The 23,252-nt window shown below is 35.8% G+C and overlaps 1 protein-coding gene across 1 annotated transcript; it reads left to right on the top strand.

Moving 5' to 3' along the window:
• Positions 1 to 939: 939 nt before the first annotated feature.
• On the top strand, positions 940 to 15,262 carry LOC136781566 (mediator of RNA polymerase II transcription subunit 15-like). The gene is made up of 5 exons (XM_066740457.1): positions 940 to 971; positions 12,388 to 12,416; positions 12,492 to 12,959; positions 13,530 to 13,626; positions 14,806 to 15,262. Exons 1-5 carry the CDS (start codon positions 940 to 942, stop codon positions 15,260 to 15,262), a joined length of 1,083 nt encoding a protein of 360 aa, XP_066596554.1.
• Positions 15,263 to 23,252: the final 7,990 nt, after the last annotated feature.

Consider the following 23,252-nt stretch of genomic DNA (forward strand, 5'->3'; position numbering starts at 1 on the left):
CTGTCCTGCATTACAAATGGAGACTAGTAAAGCTGATGAACTGCAACCAAGTGGCGAATAAAAATGAGGCCAGGCTATTTGTAATGCTGCTGCTTCGAATCTGGAATCTCCATGCAGAAACGAAATTAGAAAGATTAAGAAATGATTTGTTATTCAGGTATTATTTAACAATGATCTAAATGCATCAATATGGCTATTACTGGTAGTCATTTCTCAAACTTGTTTATATCTAAACTTATTTTCTTTGCTGTTTTAGGTCCAGTAAATATTAATAGATTTGGCTGTCAGTATTTGGTCTCAATAACTGTCCTGCATTACAAATGGAGACTAGTAAAGCTAATGAACTGCAACCAAGTGGTGAATAAAAATGAGGCCAGGCTGTTTGTAATGCTGCTGCTTCGAATCTGGAATCTCCATGCAGAAACGAAATTGGAAAGATTAAGAAAAGATTTGTTATTCAGGTATTATTTAAAAATGATCTAAATGCATCAATATGGCTAATTTCATTTACAAATTTAAGAAAACTTATCCTCTTTATCTTACACTTTTCAATTTGAAATAAATGATTGATATTCCCTGAATGGATAGTCTCTTTTAATTAATATTATTTGTAAAAACAATTTATTAATATACACTAATAAACAACGATTATTTATAATAAATAAAATTGAAATAATCTTTATACAAGGCATTTTATTTTATTAAAATTACATATAGTTAATACCTTATAAAATAGCAATAATTTCATTTATCAATTAATAATATTTCAATAAACTAATACATTTTACCATAATCTACAAAGCTTTACTTCCCGAACACAATAAATACATTCATTTACTATGATTATAATTATTTTGAGCATGGATGCAAATACATATGCAAAGTAGAATTACCCATAGGAAAGTAAAAATATAGATTTATCTGTGGGATTCATGACAAATGACGACGTTTAAACATAAAAAGGAGAAAAAGTAAGAAGCTAATTAAAATCGTCAGAAAAAGGTATATTGCTCTTGAATCCATTGGAATAAATCTTTTATAATTCACAATATAATATATAAACGTAATCTAAATAAAGAAAAGAAAAATTTTTGAAAGATTAATTCATTATCCTGTACCCTACTTTCTATATATAAAATTTTCTTTCATCTCCGTTTATAATCTAGGACAGTTATTCAAAGCAAATACTGATAGCCAAATCTATTAATATTTACTGGACCTAAAACAGCAAAGAAAATAAGTTTAGATATAAACAAGTTTGAAAAATGACTACCAGTAATAGCCATATTGATGCATTTAGATCATTTTTAAATAATACCTGAATAACAAATCTTTTCTTAATCTTTCCAATTTCGTTTCTGCATGGAGATTCCAGATTCGAAGCAGCAGCATTACAAATAGCCTGGCCTCATTTTTATTCGCCACTTGGTTGCAGTTCATCAGCTTTACTAGTCTCCATTTGTAATGCAGGACAGTTATTGAGATCAAATACTGACAGCCAAATCTATTAATATTTACTGGACCTAAACCAGCAAAGAAAATTAGTTTAGATATGAACAAGTTTGAAAAATGACTACCAGTAATAGCCATATTGATGCATTTAGATCATTCTTAAATATTACCTGAATAACAAATCTTTTTTTAATATTTCCATTTGGCTTCTGCATGGAGATTTCCAATTTGAACCAGCAGAATTGACACATAGCCTGGCCTCATTTTTATTCACCAATTGGATGCAGCTCATCAGCCTTATTAGAACATTTGACCTGCGAAACATAAGGGAAACCACAAAGGATCATGTTTGAATTACATTTTATATATGGTTATCAGTAATATTACTTATCTAAGAAAACAGGTTGGCTTATTATAGATGTGGAGAGCATGCTGCGTGATCTGAAACTGTGTTCCATTCCTTAGCGTTGCTTAATTCCTCTGGTTGAAATCATTATGACGTATGCACTTTACTCCTGGTAGGACCTTCCATAGAACCTTTACGCCTAGGAAAAAGAGACATTATAATTAGCAGTAATTTAACCAATTAACTATACATGATAATAAATACACTAGGATCTGCATATTATTTAAAAAATTATAATAATATTTTTTATTATATATTTCTTATTTAAATTCATGAATCTATTTGTTTCATACATTTATATATTAAGTTAATTTTGACAAGAATTAACTTAATATATATCCTTAATACTTAATGTAAGTTTTTAGAAGTATAAAAAATTTGTATACCTATTTTTTTCGATAATCCAGAAAAGTCATTAAAAATTTTATAACTTCACTATAACTGGTTAACATTTTCCAACAAATTAAAACTCTTTAACAATTTATACTAACACTCGTTTGATTAAAAATCCGCGCTGCCAAACTGACATTTCTTCACTTTTCACACTCTCACAAGACTCACAGATAGGTCCAGTGGTATAGACTCACCAAAAAGTCACCCAGTGGCGTAGAATTATTTTAGACAAAGACGCAGTTAGAAATCTATGAGTTAGAGAGAGAAGAGCAATGGCGACGTCCGAGATAGGAAAATAAGAAACGAAGGCCTGGAGAAACCAGGTTGAATGCGGTATAAGGCTCTCTCTTTCTCTTTAAGGCATTTAAACAAGGATAGCCTATCATACACATCCTATACTCTTTCCAGTCACTCAGTCCAGGCGGGGAAAAATCCATGGAGAAGTATGGTTCCTAAACGCATCAAAAAAATCTTGCAGGCCATTAGTGGCGGTCATTGTACATATAACAAATTTCAAGATTTGAATAACTGTACATACTGCCGCAAAAACAATTTTTTTTATTTTCTTACCAACTTTATAACGCTGCATAACTAGAATTTGTGTTGTAATAGATTCTTCTACCACGATGGGCTGATCGTGATAGTTATCTTCCTATTACCTTCGGCCGTCCTTACATTCGGTACTTTCAGGGCGCCAGTTGGTCGTGTGGGTGACCAACAACCCAGCGTTAACATAGGGGTCTTACCCCGCCATTCCAATCGTATGCATTTTCCAATGGGCTGATTGGTGGTGCATAGAGGACGGTACGGAAGCCTGGTTTGCTCAGTGTGCTAGGTCGTGGAGAGAGGGGAGGGTCCCTTACAGGTAGCCCGAGCCTCGCGACAATAGACACACTCTCCCACCCACCCACTCACACATGTGAGGGGAGGTGAGGAGACGAGAACATTATCGAGATCTTTTCTCATAGGGGACTGTCAGGGTGGTGCATCCCCGCAATGCCCAAGTCCGCGGTGCCATGCGCGTTGCCATGGACTTAGCGGCGGCACCCGGCATGCAGCAGAAACCTACCATACCTGCACAGGTCCCTTATGCATCGATAGCATACAATGTGTTCGTTGCGTAGGGAGCAAGCTCACCTCACGCACTCGGACACACTCATCGGTGAGCCGGTGTGGTGTACGTCCGCCTTGCGCGACGTCCCAGGCCCGACTCACTCTCTTATTTCCCCCTCCTCAGGGGACTAGAGAATTCGCCTTTTCGCAGGAGTCCCTGTGCCCACTTCTCCTCGTCTCAAGCCGCCAAGTTACTTGGCACAGCCCTGCCTTGCTCGCTTGGTCGGCTTGGACTTTTAAGTGGAGCGCCGGTCTTTTCATCCGGTCTTCTGACGGTCCACAGGGAAGTTCCTAGACGGTACTTCCTGTCCACTCGAAAACCTATGCACCGAGTCGGTAATGTAGGGTTTGAAATAACCACTACTAATCGTTAGCTTCTCTTTAATTTCTTTATTAAATCCGGTATCTTGATACGTAACGAGAGAACCTCGTTACAGTGTTAAACCCAAATCAACTCTGCTTTTCATTTGTGTCTACTTGTGTAAAAAATAGTCGTATAAATTCATTGATGGAAAGCACCAGATAACATTTTGTGTGAAATTGTGTCTATTAACTTTATAGATGGAAAGTAACCCGCTGTGATAAACCTTGTGACGAGGCATTGTATTCGTCACAGAAAAATTCGAATATTGTTTGTTACACACTAGTTACGGTAAAGGGGAGGGTGAGGCGCCACCTGCCTGACTCGCGATAATTGCTCGTATTACGCTAAATCGCGGGTCAAAAGCTGATCTATTCGCGCATGCGCCGATCTGATCATCTTGCGTGCTGTGGTCGCCTGAGACACACCATATTTGGGTACCGTCTGGTTAAGACGTGTGTGCAGTCTTTATTTTGATTGTCCTAATGTGTTAATTTGTTTCCCGTGGCATATACGGTAAGGGTATTGCCCTGTAGTCAATTTCCTATTTTTATGAATTGGTGAGTGAATACAACTTGGTAGTAAAGAGGAAGTATAGCTAGAATGCAGTGGGGGGACAACCTAGTAGTGGACTTCTTGCATGGATGCATGCAGCAGCATCCCCCCATTGTCATTCGCAAGTAGCTTTTGCTCCCAGGTAAACTTGGTTTTCTCTTGAGAAGAAGCCAAGCTCCTTACTACCTAATCCGTTGTCTTATCTCGATTTTCGTCCGGCGTAATACGAGACGGTTTCTTGTTTATGATTAAATAATTATTGCGTTTATTACTTCTTCGGGAACGGCTTTAGGAGCAATAGATTAATGTTTAACGGGTCGCGAATCGCGTGGGGGGACCCCCTGTATTCTAGGAATACGTTGTAGGACGGGGTGTAGTCTCTCGTCGGAGAAAGGCGATCCAGAGCCTTCTCGAAGTTTTCCCGACGCGAGCCCGTTCGAATCACCTAGCTCTAGCCGTTTCCCCGTTATTTTAAGTAAAATTTACAAAGCATCTTGGTCCACGCATGAGACGAGTCTCCAGCCGGCCAACCGCGGAGGTATAATCAGAGAATTTCCAGCGAACTGGTGCCCAGAAATAATATCCTCGGAAGAACAAAATTAATTAAATTCAGAAAATGCAAACTAGAATTTATATATAGCTTCATTTTTGTTCGCGGAAATAAAATTGTGATTTTTATATATTAAAAATTGTAACGAGACTTTATTTAATATTTCCTGGCCATAAAACCTCCGTGTGTCTTGTCGTCCGTTTCTGGTCCCTGCCCTCCCCTGGCAAGCCAAGGCCGAATAGAGTTTTGTAAATATTCTTTTTAGGTAATCCCTGGAGTGAGAACACTATTCGAGGCCGAGCCGCGAAACGAGACGTTACAACCTATAGGTCAATCACAATGAAAATTCATCGCAAGTAAGAAAAGAAAATATAAAAAAATTACCCCTTCCAGTAGAGTAGCAATGCGGTTCCGATGACAGGGAGTGGGGGAAGCTGTTTTGTGGTGTTGAAGGGGGATGGGTGTGGATAAGACTCTTAGTATGGTAGTGGTGGGGATGAGGAAGGAAAGGGTCTTATAGTGGGATCGAGTTTGGTTAGGTAGGGGAATTGTTCACCCTATGTCACAGTTGGAAGGTCTTATAGTGGGACCGAATTTGGTTAGGGAGGGGGTATTTTTCACCCTATGGTACCGTTGGTTAGTTATTCTACGGGGACCTAAGTTATCCTACGGGGCCCTAGTTGAGGGAAGGTTTTTTCACCCTTCGAAGTCGCTGGCTAGTTACCTTACGTAGCCTAACTATTTCCGACTCTGCTACACAGATAAACTAGGATGAGTTAATTGCTAGTTCCAGTAGTCACCGCTAGGTGACTGCCTTCCTTAATCTTCTTTCGCGCTAATTGTATTTTAATATTACGTAATTACACACACGGGTGAACTAGTTCAATTTAAAAAAGATGTTTAACTAAAATTATACATTCGCGGTACCACGGGATACGGCTATATAGAAGCTAGCCTTCAAGAGGAGGATGTGGATGAAAAAGGTGGAGGAGGAGGATGAGACATGGAGACTGGATGAGTAACTGATAGTAAAACTTTAGTTATTGAATAAAAAACAGTTTTGAGAATTTTTATAGCCTTCCCTGACTTATATTTTAGCCATTTTTAGCTTTTCAGGTAAGCATATCATACGATCCATCTAACAAGCAGGATAGGTATTAGAAAGGGTAAGAGTTGTCAGTGCACTTCATTTTTTTTGAGGGGGAGGTAAAGCAAAAAAAACATAACTTTTACCTAGACTTTAAGAAACTGTATTGGCACCATTCTAGCGATTGGAGAACTGATGGTAGAGTGTGCAGATATCATCTAGAACGGATATGCTCGAGCACCGGACGTCTGAGATCGTCCATGATTTGTTCAAAACAAACGTCTAGACTAATGTTACTTGATTTATGACCCCTTTAGACCCCCATTTTTTCATATTCTCTCATTTTTTTATATGTCTAGCTATCGAGAGGAATGTGCTCGTAAATTTTCCCGTTTCACTTTTCACTTAAGAAAAGTCTGCAACACGTTTATGCAATTAAAATAATTCTGGAGAACCCACTGGTAACGTGTCATGACTTGTTTAACGCAAATTTTCCCTAGTTCACTTTAGAAAAGTCTACAACATGATGATGCAATTAAAAGAATTCAGGAGAAACCGCTTGTAACGTGTTACGACTTGTTTGACGCAAATTTCGTAGGCGGGCAAGAATACCCAACCACCCAAATATTAACTTCCAATAAGAATGCATCTCATCCCTTTCCCTGAATGCATCTCATCCCTTCCACCATTTTTAAAACCCTTGTTGTTAGCAATCGGGAAATTTCAGTCAGTCAGTTTTCATTAGAAGCTTCAAGGAGTTGAAAGATCCAGTGCAAAGCTATATTCCGAATATTTTCCTTGCTGTACCACAGACTCTCTTATGGATGGTAGGAATTATTCTTTTATTATTATTCTCTTTTCTTGCTATTCTATTTCTATGTTTTTCTTTTCTCAATTTCTATGTTTTTTCACAGAAAAATGGATTTAACCAAGATCAATGCACTTGCAAGTGTAACTTACGAACCTAAGACTTTCGTAAAGCTGAATACTTTTGAGGATAATAAGGAGTATCAAATCACTGAATTAGTGAAAATTAAGACCAAATATGGAGAGAAATTAATAGCGAAGCTGGCTACAGACGAATGGTTTTTCCTACCCTCAAGGATGATGAAATTACAGGAGTCGCCTGAACTAATCAAAGAACTTCAAAATGCTGCATCAGCGAATACATTAAAAATCTTATATGTTGGAGGACGAAACAATAATTTAGAATTTAAAGTTACCCAATAATAATCATAAGATAAATTTTGGAAATGTTTGTAAGGGATGTTTTTAAGGAATGACATCAATAAATGTTTATTATATCTTATTTATTTATTTTTTCTTTATCCCTCACTACATTAGTAAGATACATATAAATCTAGTCTATTAACTTACATTTCTAACAATACTAGTAAGCGGGTTATATTCAACGATTTTATCATGTATAATTAAACAAAACGCAGTAGTATTACTTGGAATATTTCTAGTACAATCAATCTCAATTTTAACGTCAACAGTGCCTGACTTTATAGATTCATTTTGATGCGAACAATCGATGACGAAGAGAGGACCGTATTCCACAAAGTTTTTGTAATTAAGCATTGGTTTTGACTGTTTTTCTCCTGCATAATATGAATGGATAAATTTAACATACATATCATATAGTACAGAATAACGGTTTTTTTCGCTATCACTATCAATTCGGTCATATGGATAAAATTCTGAATTCAGATAGACTTTAACATCACGAACAGAACTGTCATTGAATCTAAGCACCTCCATATGCTGCGTACTCTTCTTATTTTTTCTAAATGCTAGTATAACATATCGAGATTTCTCCAATTGTGTTGCAGCTTTTACGGCCCATGTATGCCTCTGTGTTTCAGGTAGAAGTGGATATTCGTAGAGTTCCCAGGAACGAAAAGCCATGGTTAGACTTTTGTTTTGCTCAATCAAACGTAGAAATTTAAGATTTATATAATCATTCCTTGATACATGAGGAATCCTCCACTGCACTTTTTGCAAATCAATTTTGGAGTTGATGATTTTTCTCGAAGAATGTAGTGAATTTATATCATCACGTGCTCGAATAAGAACGAGTTCATGTCGTGCATTTATTATAACTCTTCTGTAATCTTCACAAAAGCCAACAGCATTTGCAATTGTACACAAAAGTTGAAATGATTCGTAGACTTGTGATCTGTTAGAAACCATCCTGAATGACGTAGACTTGCACTTTCCTCAGCAGTTAAGGAGATGAGATTCTTCATGGAGCTAGTTATACCCACATCTTGCAGCGATCAATCTCAATACCATTCAATTCATAATGAATTTCATCAAACAAGAATGCCATGGAATTACAGTCAAGTCCTACGACATCTTGGGTTGCTGCATCCGGAGCACGGGTTCCAACGTTTATCTTTCCCTCAATGTAGAGATAACTTTCACAGGGTAGAAGAATTAAATCTAGCTGTTGTATAGGAATTCGAATTTCATCAGTATTTCCCAATGAGGCATTTGCATAAGGATTGTATGCATGCATTTCCATTTTAGTGATGCGATTGTCGAACACCGGTTGAGCGGTTACATCTAATGGATCAATTTTTATTTCTAATGTTGAAACTCAGTGATTGTAGAAAGGTGATATTTCTTCTTGTTAATGATGCTCCAACGTTACCTTCGCTCAATGTATTCTGTCCTGCTGCAGCAGTTGGACTGATAGGCTCATCGAGTATCGGTGATCCCACAAAAAACAAGCTTCGCTTGTAAAAAATGGACGGCAAGTACATAAGTCGTATCTAGCATGATTAATATATAATAATATAAAATATTTTAATTAAAAAAAATTGTGAAATCCAAATGTTAGGCAAGTATAAATTTTTACCATGGCGAAAATTGAAATTTGGAAAAAAGTAAATAGCAATACAAAAATTACTTGCCGGGCCAGTTGTGTGCAGTCGTATTAAATAGCCACATTTATAACTTACGAGAAGCAACGCTTATATAGCAAGATAACGACTTACACATGGATATTACGGGCCCGGCAAGTAATTCTTGTATTGCTATTTACTTTTTTCCAAATTTCAATTTTCGCCATGGTAAAAATTTATACTTGCCTAACATTTGGATTTCACTATTTTTTTTAATTAAAATATTTTATATTATTATATATTAATCATGCTAGATACGGCTTATGTACTTGCCGTCCATTTTTTACAAGCGAAGCTTGTTTTTTGTGGGATCTTATAACGTTTTGTAAGAATATAGGAATTAAAACTAATAAATTGTTTTAACTAATTCAATCTTATAAAACATTTTCCAATGTTGTGATCGTTCCATAATGTAACGCTTCAATTCGAGATATTAATTTATTAATCTAATAAGTAAAATACAAAATACTACAATGATGAGTTCTTATCATAATTACACTTTTAGATGCATTTAACATAGGATTCAATGACTGTTTGGATTATATTTTCAACATCTTATAACCAAAATCACCTTAAAGCCTCTCGCTTTCAAAAATTTATTTCTAAATTTACCTTTAAATCCACCTTTTTCTTAGTTGTTGCTCTCACTATCACCTTTGCATTATAACTCTTTCCCTGATAAACTAGTGACATTTATATATTCTTTTCATTAATATAAACTGTAAAATATGTACCAGTTAATGTAATGGAAGCCTATGATTTTTAGGTATACTGCTTTCAGTTTCCTGAAGTTACACATCGTATGCTCTATTACATGTGAAATATTGAAATCCTGAATTACTTTTATATTTACACATCAACATGATTTTATTATAATTTTCATCAACTATGTGATTTCTAATTCCAAAGTTGTATGCCCAAAATCACCTGCAAGTTTTTCCCTCTCAAGGATTTTCTTATGAATTGACTCATTTTTCCACCTTTTTCTTAGCTGTCACTCTCAATATCAACTTTGCATTATGGCACTTTCTCCATCACATTAATGCCATTTATATTTTCCTTTCATTAATATACACTAGGAAATACACCAACTCCTGCAATGGATGCCTCTCTTCTTTAGATATATAGTTTTCAGCTTCCTAAATTTATTCACCGTATGCCCCATCACATGTTAAATATTGCAATCATGAATTCTTTTCATATTTACCGATCTACATGATTTTGTTATAATTTTCACCAAGTATGTGATTTTTAATTCCAAAATTGTATACCCAAAATCATCTACAAGCCCTTCACTTTTAAGGATTTGCTTAGAAATTCATCTCTTTTTCTTAACTGTTACTCCCAATATCAACTATGAATCAGTGCTCTTTTTCAAGCAAAATAGTGCCATTTGTATTTTCTTTTCATCAATATAAACTCGAAAATACACAAATTAATGCAATGGAAGCCTCTATTTTAGATATACTGCTTTCATTTTCCCAAATTTATTCACTGTATGTTCTATCCTTATAACATTTTCTGTGCCAGAGTCCTCAGATGTTCGTTTCGCTAATTTCTATACACTGTTGAAACTGGTCGGACTTCTGGTGCTACAAAATGGAGTAGAAACCATTAATTTTTGGACTGACTTTCAATTGAGAATAAACATTGCATTTTTTCATCCATACCAATGACCAGTATACTGCCTTTGGCCTAGAATACTAGCATAGGTAACAGAGGAAAACAATTAATAGTTATTAACTCAATTTTTCAGAATTTCATCCAATGAGTCTCATCCTTAAATTATGGCTGAGCAATTGATGACGATTTTCTGAATATTGGCTTATTCTTACTTTGCCAATCTTTCCATGCTTTCATCTTTGCCTGTTTCAAGTACCAGAATACAGGAGTGAAAAGCCCAGTTGTTGATTCAACTCCAATAGTCAGTATGTGATCGAACCTTCTTCCTAGGATTTTTAACTCTATTGTACCAAATGTATTTATGTCAAAGCACAAGTATTACCATTTGCTATAAGACACTTCCACAGTGACTGTAAAATACTAAATGATAACACTATGAGTAAGCCTGAAATCAAATTCATCATTTAACAATCTTAATCTTCAAAGAAAATAAATATTTGAAGCAACATGAAGCATCTCAGTTACTTACCAGTATTTGATTTTGCCCCATCTCCATTTTCTTTATTGCTTGTTGACCTAACTTCTGTAATATTTGGTTGTCTTCGCATCTTTTGTAAACATCTACTATCGTATAATTTGTTCAAATCCAAATACTGGTTAACTTGTATTTTACGTAAATGAAGATTCTTTGGAATGTTTCATATCTTTAAAATAAGCATTGCCATAATTTAATCTGAAATATTTGTTCGTATATATATGATATAACCTATCGGATAGTTACAATCAATATCAGTTTAAAGAAAACAAAAAGCAAAACATGCATTTGATTAATGATTTCAATACCTGAAAGTTTAGCATATGATTACCTTAACAATTTCTTTCAATTAATATCCTCCTGATAATGACCGATGCACATTAATGTTGAAAGTATACTTCTCATAGGCACAGAGTTGTAAATATTAATCTTATTTAATCCAGTCAGCTCTATCCTCATCAATGAATATGAAAATGTTCTGTCTTAATTTAATCTGAAAAAGAAATACCACAAAGTACCACAAAGTATGCTACATCCTGTATTGTAAAATATATTGTTATACTTATCTAATTCGCGAATCCTTCAGTTACTGTTAATTGAATTATTTGTAATTGTAGAAATTAACAGATGCAATATCGCAACACGATGAATAACCTCACTGCATTAAATAAAAATAACCTCACATTACAATTTACACAGTTCAATATAGTCGCCGAATTGACAGTTCACAACCATATAGTTTAATCGTTGAGTATATTATGTTGGAAGCGTTGTGAAAATGACATCATTTTTCTTAGCGACCAACTTCAGCCCGAGACATACATTCTGGCTGGAGAAGAAGAAGATTATGAAGGAAACTTTTATTTTCGATATATATATAGCTAACAGAGTATGAGATCTCTGGACTGCGTGAACCGATTTTGATGTTCTTAGGCGCAAATGAAAGCTTTTTCAAAACCATTTTAAAAAAAGCTTTACTTAAATAATTGCAATGGATTATTCACGGAGAAAAATCGGTTTGAAAATTGGGACGCCTCAACTAGCTGTATAAGAGAGTAGTGCCTCGACGGCGGTATAGGCATGACTTTTTCTACTTTTATGTACTTGCCGTCGAGACACTACCGTGTCTCTTGATTAAATTAGCATAAATTTTGATTTTTTAAACATTTCTTTTATGAAATTAAATCCAGTAACTTCTACAAAACCAATCTTTTGACCTTCAATCACTTTTAAAATAAATTCATATTAGTACGGTTGACAAAACATAGAACTTTTCAAAATTAACGGAAAAAATATAATTAGCTTTTATATTAATGATTACAATTATTAACAATTAATCTCAGAACCCTTAAAACAAATTATTATTACTATTTATTAATTACTTTTTTTATTTTTCGCAGGGCCATATCAGAAGAAGACTCCATTCTTTGTAAGTAAAAACGCACATTTTACACTAAAGATATTTTAAAATATAAATTTTAAATAATATATAATTATTTTGCAGATACGGAGAGGGAATTAATTCTGCAGTTGTTGGAGCAGAGGGCAGAGTATAGGCGGATTCAACAACAGCACCATAAAGATATGGAGAACCAGCAGAAGCTGCTGCTGGACCGCCTAGGCCAACTGCAAGAGCAGTTGCGGCAGCAGCACCGCCAGCAGGAGCAGCAGCAGCAAAAGCTGCAAAACTATCAGCTGGAGCTGCAACAGCTAAGGGCGAAGATGGAGCAGTTGCAGCTCCAGCAGCAGCAACAGCAGCAGCAACAGCAGCAGCAACAGCAACAATCACCTCCGCCGCAGCAGCACCAGCAGCACCAGCAGCAGCAGCAACAATCACCTCCGCCGCCTCCCCCGCCGCCGCAGCAGCAGCAGCATCCGCAACAGCAACAACCACCACCTCCGCCGCCGCAGCGACAACCCCCGCGGAAGATGGTGACCCGGCCAGCCGGGGCTGAAAGACCCGGCTATGTTGGTAAGATATGAAGATATTAATTATTAAAAAATGTCAACTTATAAGTCTCAACGAAGAAAAATTTTGGAGGCCGGAATCAATTGTAGTGAAATATTTTTAATTACAGCGATTTGTAATAGTTGTAATATTCAAGACCATGACTAAACGATTTTAATTTTCATTAGCGGACAGAGCCATAAATTTTAATGTTACGATCGACACGTGTTACAATTGATTTCGATCTCCTCACTTTTCATTTAAATAGTTTATTATTTTTACTAAGTAAAGGTTTTGTTTCTTTTTCAGTTCGCCCATACTCTGCCGGACAATCCCGGAGGCAGTTTTTCAGCCGGATCCCGGAAGTGAGGGAGGAAGAGCCCCGGGAACTGGCTCGGCCATATTATTATTAATATTTCTTTTTTAAATAAATATAATTAAATTGAATTAATGATGTTTCTCATTTATATTACCCCTATAACGTTTCCACATATTATACTATATTCATAAATAATTTTGACGTACAGATTAGGTTATAATACATATTTATTTCGAGAAAGTAAACAAGAAATAAATGCATGAAATCTATTACAGAATCATCACAAAGGAATGCAGAAATTACATGGAAGAGTTACATGTTTCAACGCTACATACAGGGAGGTTCTCTAACGGCGGCATATAGGATATTCGTGTTAGTTGACTATAGCGCTCAGGATGATGGTTTCTGAGAACGCTGATTGGTCAATATTGCGTAGTACCAACAGATAATAGGCCGTTACCAATAGTTGGATACGAAAAATGAGATTCATCGGCCATTTTGGTGTGTAGAAATGTTTACATGCTAATCTTAGCAGAAAGAGGTGTAAAATGGAAAATTGTCAAATAGTGAGGTTACTAAAGTAAAAATTGAAAATAATGAATGGAAAGTACGAATATTCTTCATTTTCATTCAAAGTATTCAATTTTTACTTTAGTAACGACTACATTTGACATTTTTCCATTTTACACCTCTTTCTGCTACGATCAGCATGTAAACATTTCTACACACCAAAATGGCCGATGAATCTCATTTTTCGTATCCAACTATTGGTAACGGCCTATTATCTGTTGGTACTACGCAATATTGACCAATCAGCGTTCTCAGAAACCATCATCCTGAGCGCTATAGTCAACTAACACGAATCTCCTATATGCCGCCGTTAGAGAACCTCCCTGTATGTAGCGTTGAAACATGTAACTCTTCCATGTAATTTCTGCATTCCTTTGTGATGATTCTGTAATAGAATTCATGCATTTATTTCTTGTTTACTTTCTCGAAATAAATATGTATTATAACCTAATCTGTACGTCAAAATTATTTATGAATATAGGATAATATGTGGAAACGTTATAGGGGTAATATAAATGAGAAACATCATTAATTCAATTTAATTATATTTATTTAAAAAAGAAATATTAATAATAATAAAATACTCGCTCGGCATATGGCCGAGCGAGTTCCCGGGGCTCTTCCTCCCTCACTTCCGGGACCCGGCTGAAAAACTGCCTCCGGGATTGTCCGGCAGAGTATGGGCGAACTGAAAAAGAAACAAAACCTTTACTTAGTAAAAATAATAAACTATTTAAATGAAAAGTGAGGAGATCGAAATCAGTTGTAACACGTGTCGATCGTAACATTAAAATTTATGGCTCTGTCCGCTAATGAAAATTAAAATCGTTTAGTCATGGTCTTGAATATTACAACTATTACAAATCGCTGTAATTAAAAATGTTTCACTACAATTGATTCCGGCCTCCAAAATTTTTCTTCGGTAAGACTTATAAGTTCACAATTTTTAATAATTAATATCTTCATATCTTACCAACATAGCCGGGTCTTTCAGCCCGGGCTGGCCGGGTCACCATCTTCCGCGGGGGTTGTCGCTGCGGCGGCGGGGGAGGCGGCGGAGGTGATTGTTGCTGCTGCTGCTAGTGCTGCTGCTGGTGCTGGTGCTGCTGGTGCTGCTGCGGCGGAGGTGATTGTTGCTGTTGCTGCTGCTGGAGCTGCAACTGCTCCATCTTCGCCCTTAGCTGTTGCAGCTCCAGCTGATAGTTTTGCAGCTTTTGCTGCTGCTGCTCCTGCTGGCGGTGCTGCTAGCGCAACTGCTCTTGCAGTTGGCCTAGGCGGTCCAGCAGCAGCTTCTGCTGGTTCTCCATATCTTTATGGTGCTGTTGTTGAATCCGCCTATCCTCTGCCCTCTGCTCCAACAACTGCAGAATTAATTCCCTCTCCGTATCTGCAAAATAATTATATATTATTTAAAAATTATATTTTAAAATATCTTTAGTGTAAAATGTGCGTTTTTACTTACAAAGAATGGAATCTTCTTTCGATATGGCCCTGCGAAAAATAAAAAAAGTAATTAATAAATAGTAATAATAATTTGTTTTAAGGGTTCTGAGATTAATTGTTAATAATTGTAATCATTAATATAAAAGCTAATTATATTTTTTCCGTTAATTTTGAAAAGTTCTATGTTTTGTCAACCGTACTAATATGAATTTATTTTAAAAGTGATTGAAGGTCAAAAGATTGGTTTTGTAGAAGTTACTGGATTTAATTTCATAAAAGAAATGTTTAAAAAATCAAAATTTATGCTAATTTAATCAAGAGACACGGTAGTGTCTCGACGGCAAGTACATAAAAGTAGAAAAAGTCATGCCTATACCGCCGTCGAGGCACTACTCTCTTATACAGCTAGTTGATGCGTCCCAATTTTCAAACCGATTTTTCTCCGTGAATAATCCATTGCAATTATTTAAGTAAAGCTTTTTTTAAAATGGTTTTGAAAAAGCTTTCATTTGCGCCTAAGAACATCAAAATCGGTTCACGCAGTCCAGAGATCTCATACTCTGTTAGCTATATATATATCGAAAATAAAATTTTCCTTCATAATCTTCTTCTTCTCCAGCCAGAATGTATGTCTCGGGCTGAAGTTGGTCGCTAAGAAAAATGTCGTCATTTTCACAACGCTTCCAACATAATATACTCAACGATCAAACTATATGGTTGTGAACTGTGTAAATTAATGTGAGGTTATTTTTATTTAATGCAGTGAGGTTATTCATCGTGTTGCGATATTGCATCTGTTAATTTCTACAATTACAAATAATTCAATTAACAGTAACTGAAGGATTCGCGAATTAGATAAGTATAACAATATATTTTACAATACAGGATGTAGCATACTTTGTGGTACTTTGTGGTATTTCTTTTTCAGATTAAATTAAGACAGAACATTTTCATATTCATTGATGAGGATAGAGCTGACTGGATTAAATAAGATTAATATTTACAACTCTGTGCCTATGAGAAGTATACTTTCAACATTAATGTGCATCGGTCATTATCAGGAGGATATTAATTGAAAGAAATTGTTAAGGTAATCATATGCTAAACTTTCAGGTATTGAAATCATTAATCAAATGCATGTTTTGCTTTTTGTTTTCTTTAAACTGATATTGATTGTAACTATCCGATAGGTTATATCATATATATACGAACAAATATTTCAGATTAAATTATGGCAATGCTTATTTTAAAGATATGAAACATTCCAAAGAATCTTCATTTACGTAAAATACAAGTTAACCAGTATTTGGATTTGAACAAATTATACGATAGTAGATGTTTACAAAAGATGCGAAGACAACCAAATATTACAGAAGTTAGGTCAACAAGCAATAAAGAAAATGGAGATGGGGCAAAATCAAATACTGGTAAGTAACTGAGATGCTTCATGTTGCTTCAAATATTTATTTTCTTTGAAGATTAAGATTGTTAAATGATGAATTTGATTTCAGGCTTACTCATAGTGTTATCATTTAGTATTTTACAGTCACTGTGGAAGTGTCTTATAGCAAATGGTAATACTTGTGCTTTGACATAAATACATTTGGTACAATAGAGTTAAAAATCCTAGGAAGAAGGTTCGATCACATACTGACTATTGGAGTTGAATCAACAACTGGGCTTTTCACTCCTGTATTCTGGTACTTGAAACAGGCAAAGATGAAAGCATGGAAAGATTGGCAAAGTAAGAATAAGCCAATATTCAGAAAATCGTCATCAATTGCTCAGCCATAATTTAAGGATGAGACTCATTGGATGAAATTCTGAAAAATTGAGTTAATAACTATTAATTGTTTTCCTCTGTTACCTATGCTAGTATTCTAGGCCAAAGGCAGTATACTGGTCATTGGTATGGATGAAAAAATGCAATGTTTATTCTCAATTGAAAGTCAGTCCAAAAATTAATGGTTTCTACTCCATTTTGTAGCACCAGAAGTCCGACCAGTTTCAACAGTGTATAGAAATTAGCGAAACGAACATCTGAGGACTCTGGCACAGAAAATGTTATAAGGATAGAACATACAGTGAATAAATTTGGGAAAATGAAAGCAGTATATCTAAAATAGAGGCTTCCATTGCATTAATTTGTGTATTTTCGAGTTTATATTGATGAAAAGAAAATACAAATGGCACTATTTTGCTTGAAAAAGAGCCCTGATTCATAGTTGATATTGGGAGTAACAGTTAAGAAAAAGAGATGAATTTCTAAGCAAATCCTTAAAAGTGAAGGGCTTGTAGATGATTTTGGGTATACAATTTTGGAATTAAAAATCACATACTTGGTGAAAATTATAACAAAATCATGTAGATCTGTAAATATGAAAAGAATTCATGATTGCAATATTTAACATGTGATGGGGCATACGGTGAATAAATTTAGGAAGCTGAAAACTATATATCTAAAGAAGAGAGGCATCCATTGCAGGAGTTGGTGTATTTCCTAGTGTATATTAATGAAAGGAAAATATAAATGGCATTAATGTGATGGAGAAAGTGCCATAATGCAAAGTTGATATTGAGAGTGACAGCTAAGAAAAAGGTGGAAAAATGAGTCAATTCATAAGAAAATCCTTGAGAGGGAAAAACTTGCAGGTGATTTTGGGCATACAACTTTGGAATTAGAAATCACATAGTTGATGAAAATTATAATAAAATCATGTAGATGTGTAAATATAAAAGTAATTCAGGATTTCAATATTTCACATGTAATAGAGCATACGATGTGTAACTTCAGGAAACTGAAAGCAGTATACCTAAAAATCATAGGCTTCCATTACATTAACTGGTACATATTTTACAGTTTATATTAATGAAAAGAATATATAAATGTCACTAGTTTATCAGGGAAAGAGTTATAATGCAAAGGTGATAGTGAGAGCAACAACTAAGAAAAAGGTGGATTTAGAGGTAAATTTAGAAGCAAATCTTTGAAAGCGAAGAGCTTTAAGGTGATTTTGGGTATAAAATGTTTGAAATATAATTCAAACAGTCATTGAATACTATGTTTAAAGCCTCTAAAAGTGTAATTATGATAAGAATCCATCATTGTAATATTTTGTATTTTATTTAATAGATTAATAAATTAACATTATGAACTAAAGGTTTGCATTATGGATTTATGAGGACATTGGAAAATGTTATGTTATATTGAATTAGATAAAACAATTGTTTAGTTTTAATTCCTATATTCTTACAAAACGTTATAAGATCCCACAAAAAACAAGCTTCGCTTGTAAAAAAATGACGGCAAGTACATAAGTCGTCTCCAGCATGATTAATACAGTAATATAAAATAATTTAATTTAAAAAAATAGTGAAATCCTAATGTTAGGCAAGCATAAATTTTTACCATGGCGAAAATTGAAATTTGGAAAAAAGTAAATAGTAACACAAAAATTACTTGCCCGGCCCGTTGTATCCAATCGTATTAAATAGCCGCATTTTCAACTTACGAGAAGCAACACTTATATTGCAAGATAGCGACTTACACATGAATATTACGGGCCCGGCAAGTAATTTTTGTATTACTATTTACTTTTTTCCAAATTTCAATTTTCGCCATGGTAAAAATTTATACTTGCCTAACATTAGGATTTCACTATTTTTTTAAATTAAATTTTTTTATATTACTGTATTAATCATGCTGGAGACGACTTATGTACTTGCCGTCATTTTTTTACAAGCGAAGCTTGTTTTTTGTGGGATAATAAACATAATTCATGGATAAATAAAGATAATATTTTGTAAAAACAATATTTATTAATAAAATTATTCAATTTAAATATAATTAATTTATTCTATAATGACCCCATGGTAGAGTCGCTTTCCGTTGCGTAATCGAATAAACATTGTGCAATTTTGAGCGAATTAAATTTTGATTGCGGACTTGTACAGTAAAATTTATTAAACAGTCCTTATAGTCCTCGAAGGTTATGTTTCTAGCAACAACGTAAGTCTTAATATCTTTAGCTTTTTTGATCATTTTATTTTGTACTTTAAATGTGTACATTTTTGATCTCAGTCCAATAAACTCTGTCATTATCTGCCCATTATTCTCAACTTTCATCAGCCCAGGGACTTTTTTATTTACTAGAGGTAAATTGTACTGATTGTTGGGAGAATAATCGCTTGTATCGAATCTAGCAAGATTCTCCCTCATAATAGTGTAAATATCATCACACTCAATGCTGTATATTAGACTATCCGTATCGGTATATAACGCTTTACATTTGCTACCGAACGTAGGAAACATATAATCATAATGAAAATCATATAAACATGTTTTCGAAATATGAAGAATGCTCATACCTACGTATATAGGCTTATCGAATTTAGCTGCTAATTTTGTTAATTCAATTGTGACCAAATTCTCACTGAATATAGTGCGACTGTGAAAATTAGGCTTAGCAATCATTGCTTCAGCACCATATCTTCCCTCCCACCTACTCACGAGTCTCACATCAACTCTATGTCTAACATTCTCCATAGTCTTACCGAACACCGCATTGTTCATTAATTTGAAAAGGTTTTTCTCAAACTCATTTTTAGATGCTGCACGCAAACTAGTGTTCAGATCGATATATTTACGTAACCAGGTGGACTGCTGAAATCCTAAAACGCAATGAATGTGTTTTAAGACAACACCATTACGCATGCATTGCTGTAAAGCACGATAGTGTATAACATAGCCCTCCTTATTTTCTAAAGTTGCAAGTAGCTTCTTCTGACGTGTACCCGGTGGTGCATCACGTACGGGACAAAATGGAAGGTCGGAATGTTTATCGTGAAGCATGCTTGGATACTCTAAGTCAACCTCTAAAATATAACCCTCGGGTGAATCTATCGGTATATTAGAGATATCCAAATTATTAACATTTTCAATCCAGCGAAATCCGTGAGTAGGTAGCGGTTGAGACATTGCCCACCCATACAAATTATTTACATCGTAGTACATTAAATACTTAGAAGGTTCCTCGGGATTGTAGTTTTGCATGTACCGATTGTTAGTCTTTTCATAGCGGTGCGAGCAATGGCTTAAACCACCACGTATGCCCCGTTCTACGAAAAGCAGCATTTCTACGTCAGTGAAAAGTTCTAATCTTATTCCTGTATGTTTGAGCATTGCATCCCAAGTGAAGCCTGGGAGTGTATAATAATGAGCAGGATCCAAATTATAAGTTTGCATGCAGCTATCACGAAAATTTTCGAAAACGTCAGCCAACAATAGTACATCAGTTTTCAAATAGAGATCGCTATACTCCCTAAGTGTTCGTATTTGAAATTTGATCCATACCTCCTTAGCGTGATTATACGCACCCTCACTAATATCACTATCGGATAATCTATTATAGAATATCTCGCGTGGAGGTAAAGCAGTTTCTTCCAGACGGTTCAGACTATCTATGTAATCGTGAGGAAAAATACCTTTCCTTGTCAGATGGTTAAATTGTTCTATGTTTAAATATGAGAATTCTGACTCTAAATTTGTTAACTGTGATCTCGTTAAATATGAACTCAATTTGTCTAAACTAGATGCCATAAATTTGAAAGAATCGATAAACCTTAGTTGTATATTATATTTACGGATGAATTTAGTGAATGAAATATACTTCTCCTTATGCACAGGTAACAAGTGTACTGAACCTTCATACAAGTTAGCGATTGTACCGAAAATAAAATGTGCATCATAACCTGATAAATTATGAAAAATTACTGGTATTACATGTGAATCTTTAAAGTTTAAATTACAATTATTATGAGCAGGTCCCCTTTATTTACCAGTTAAATGATCATGATCGCGAACACGTATTTGATCTGGAAGAAACTGCTTTTTACATATATGACAGTTGGGTTCAGTATAATGCCTTGAATTTTCACTGTTCGAGATCGGGAGGAGCAACAATGCTGAGAAAATTGATTCCACATTTTTGCTATATCTCCCTGTCTCTATTGCGTTCACAGGGGACGGCTAGACCAACAGCGTGTAGCCGCTCCACCTGTCTCTCTCTATCTCGCACCGCGGCGCGCTTGCGCTTCTACAGGCCCTGGCGCGTCGCGGCCGCGGCACAGCTTGCGCGCCTGACCACTAGGTGGCCAGCGCCACGAGCAGCTCTCTCGCTGGCAAGTTTCATGCCGCGGAATTATATAGATGGGTCCTTGATAAGGACCCATCGCACCTCTGCCTTGCTCAACAGCCTGCCTAATCAGCAGCAACCGCAGCAACAGAAGCAGCTTTTCTTGCCTCCACGGCCCACTTTTTGACGCCTCCACGGCAGCGCCTCCACTTGGCCATCAAGAACGCCTCCACCGGCGAACTCATTGGGTACCATACTTTGGTAAGTATCACCCAACCACCCACCGCCTACCAAGAGGGGACTACCCCTCTGCGGCAATATCCTCCCTCCTCAGGGAGATTTCTCCGGGGACTTCCCGGGAGAAGTTATCCCTCTCCTTCCCCTCCACACTGCATCCGAGGACTACCTCGGACCCAGTGTTCCGACCCTCAAGTCCAGGGCTCTCCAAAGAGTCGGGTAACGGGAGGGGTAGAATTCACCCTAGGGGTTGGGGTGGCTCGGAGCCACTATAGCTCTGGGAGAAGGAGGCCGAGGGGTAAGGGGACTTCCCCTTCCCTAAAACCACTTCTCCTACTTCGCTTCCTCCCGTGGCTGGGGATTTTACTGAGGAATACCCCAGGGAAAATTGCCCAGTCCGGGAGCTTCTAAGTCCGCGTTCCTTTCTGGGGATCCAAGGAATCTTCATCTACCGAAATTCCCTAAAAGTTGACGAGAGCAAATTCCCTAGCAGGTCGATAATTAGTCTAGCGGTTCTTGTAAATATATATTGTAAATTTTGTATATTTTTATTTATTCAAATAAAAACTCCTTTTATCTCTTATCTTGGCTTTGAATACTTTATTCTAGAATAAGACCTTCCCTTCTGACCACAGGTTCGGAGCCAACTTGGGACATTGTTTCGCACATTCACTAATACTTAGTTTATGCATAGGTATTACTGTTTTCAGTTTTTCACTCGCTATACCAGCCATTTTATCAAGCTCATGTCCAAACCATTCAATACAATCAAGTCCTCGATATGATTTATAATTAGAAAGCGTTGAATCACGAACGCTTTTAAAATAATAACCTATACTATAAGGTATGTGTTTTTGATAAATACCAATATCGTCATCTGTTTGCTCAACTTTTTCAAGCAAGCATTCAATGTCAGCGTATATAACAAATGGCGCCCTCTCACTGTTCTTCATGTTATTGAAGGAAACCCAACGGTCCTTGTCAGGTATCACAATTCTGATGTTTTTATTGAGTTGCGCACAATCACGTTCATGCGATTTTAGTTTCTCATCATTGTGGAAATAGTGTAAGCAACTATAGGAGGGAAAAAGTAATATTAGAATATAGAAGCAGTAATTATATATATACAAGAAGTGTAATACAAGGACCAATTCAGAGGTGTAACAGTACATATCGAGACATCTGTAACATATAAGGTCCGACCACATAATTCTTTTTACATATAGTTTAATAAAAGGACCGGTCCTAATTTGTTTCTATATGCATTGGGTTAAAAATGGGGATCAATTTTTTCCGAGATTAAATTGGAAATAGAAGGACTGGGTCCCATTATTCATAGATATATACCGTTAAGTATAGGACCAACTTCTAATGCACAAAGGTATACAGCAGGACCGTTGTAAAATTAAAAGTTTTGTTGTGCATTATGGCTCGCATAGCGTAAAAAGTATGATTCGTTATTGAAAAAGACTGCTAAAAAATCACTCATCAATTTCCGCACCAGGCACGATTATCTCGTGCGAAAAGCTTGTAGTCTACTTTTTCCACATTTTTGCTACTTTGGGTAGATATGAACAAATTGTAGGACAGACCAACAGAGAGCTTTCAGCAGTT

The sequence above is a fragment of the Prorops nasuta genome, unplaced genomic scaffold, assembly GCF_024137725.1.
Source record: "Prorops nasuta isolate Cenicafe-Biocafe unplaced genomic scaffold, Cenicafe_Pnas_1.2 PNAS00023, whole genome shotgun sequence".
NCBI classification, from domain to species: Eukaryota; Metazoa; Arthropoda; class Insecta; order Hymenoptera; family Bethylidae; genus Prorops; species Prorops nasuta.

Coding starts and splice junctions, on each gene's coding strand:
- LOC136781566 (XM_066740457.1), top strand. CDS start 940: ATGACGACGTTTAAACATAAAAAGGAGAAAAA. Junction 12,417..12,491: donor AGAAGAAGACTCCATTCTTT/GTAAGTAAAAAC, acceptor ATTATTTTGCAG/ATACGGAGAGGGAATTAATT. Junction 13,627..14,805: donor GCGGCATATAGGATATTCGT/GTTAGTTGACTA, acceptor TTACCAACATAG/CCGGGTCTTTCAGCCCGGGC.